At 53.0% G+C, this 1,318-nt stretch overlaps 1 protein-coding gene across 5 annotated transcripts in view; it reads left to right on the plus strand.

The window, feature by feature from the left end:
- LRRC31 (leucine rich repeat containing 31) overlaps window positions 1–1,318 on the plus strand; it is a 72,059-nt gene that overhangs the window by 60,991 nt on the left and 9,750 nt on the right. For all 5 annotated transcript variants that reach the window (XM_006150257.3, XM_006150261.3, XM_006150259.3 and 2 more), the window contains 2 exons: window positions 566–733; window positions 922–1,089. In XM_006150257.3, the coding sequence (XP_006150319.2) occupies window positions 566–733; window positions 922–1,089 (336 nt within the window). The remainder of the gene's footprint in view (window positions 1–565; window positions 734–921; window positions 1,090–1,318) is intronic.

Here is a 1,318-nt window from a genome sequence, read left to right on the forward strand (position 1 = left end):
CCGGACCCCAAAGCTTATGGCCGTTCTGAGCTGCCCGTGCCAGATGTTCTGTTGGTGGCTCCTCTGTGTACTGACCAGTTCAGTTGCCACTGATCCTCTTAACCTCCAAGGGAGCTGGCCCTCATGGTGGCCCGTGCCCTGCCAGCCTCATTTCTGCGTCTGGTCAAGCTTCTCAGAAGTGCTGGTCCCAGAGTGGGTGGAGGATGAAGGCAGAGGGACTTGGTACAAATATTTACTACCATGCAAACAGCTCAGTAAAGCCACTCTACCACAGGTGGGGTTTTTTGTTTGTTTGTTTGTTTTTTTCCTTTTTGCAACTCCAAGAGTTTGTTCATGGCTTCAGAATTGTGGCAGAACTAGAATCGCTGTGCCCGTAAAGACAGCAGCTCTCCCTGCTGGGAGTGGGCAGGACCTGGGTCCTTTTCTCTTTCTGGACACCTGCCATGGTTCCTGGCTCAGCTACCTACTCTGCAAATAAAAATAATGACTGCTGCGCTGATTCGGAAACTGGTCCCCTGTTGTGTGGATGCGTGGTCAGCCTGATCTCTGGGCTATTCTGTAACAGGAGAAGCACTTGACGCCATCCCTGACCTCGAAGAGCTGAATTTGTCTTGGAACAGTGAAGTGGGAGGAAATTTGCCTGTGGTTTTCCACAAGGTCCAAGACAGGAGCAAGATACGGACACTGGAGCTGGTGGAGTGCGCCCTCACACCTGACGACGGGGTGTTTGTGGGTAAGTGGGGTTGGGCAGCCCTCCCCCTTCCGGAGGGAAAGAAGCGAAGATGAGTGGAGGGCTGGAATCTAAGCCTGCTCCTCTGTCTCGCCTGGGATTCCGGGGAGCTGCTGCCCTCCTTCTGCTGCCCCGACCCCCACACGTGCCTCTTCACCGTGGCTCTTCTTTCAGGGTTCCCTTCCTTCCAGGTCAGTTGCTACCTGCACTCCAAAGCCTTGAAGTACTTGATCTTTCCATGAATAGAAACATCGGTGACAGTCTAAACAGCATCGCTCAGGGATTACAAAGAACCTCAAGTCTGAAAGTCCTGAAGTTGCATTTGTGTGGACTATCACAAAAGAGTGTCAAAATACTGGGTGAGTTGACAGTGGCTGAGCCCAAGCTATGTGCTATCCGGGAGAGATCTAAATGTTATTACAAAACACAATAAGGGAACCAGCAGTTAGCGTAATGGCTATGTCGCTGGACTCCCACGTAGTCGACAGCGGTTCGCGTCCCGGACCCGGTGGCTTAAAACTCACGCCGGGCGCGTGTGCGTACGTGCCCAAGATCCCGAGAGGAGAATGGAGGAGAAGGGATTGCGGC

Source organism: Tupaia chinensis, unplaced genomic scaffold (genome assembly GCF_000334495.1).
Source record: "Tupaia chinensis unplaced genomic scaffold, TupChi_1.0 Scaffold000281_1, whole genome shotgun sequence".
Lineage (NCBI taxonomy): Eukaryota > Metazoa > Chordata > Mammalia > Scandentia > Tupaiidae > Tupaia > Tupaia belangeri.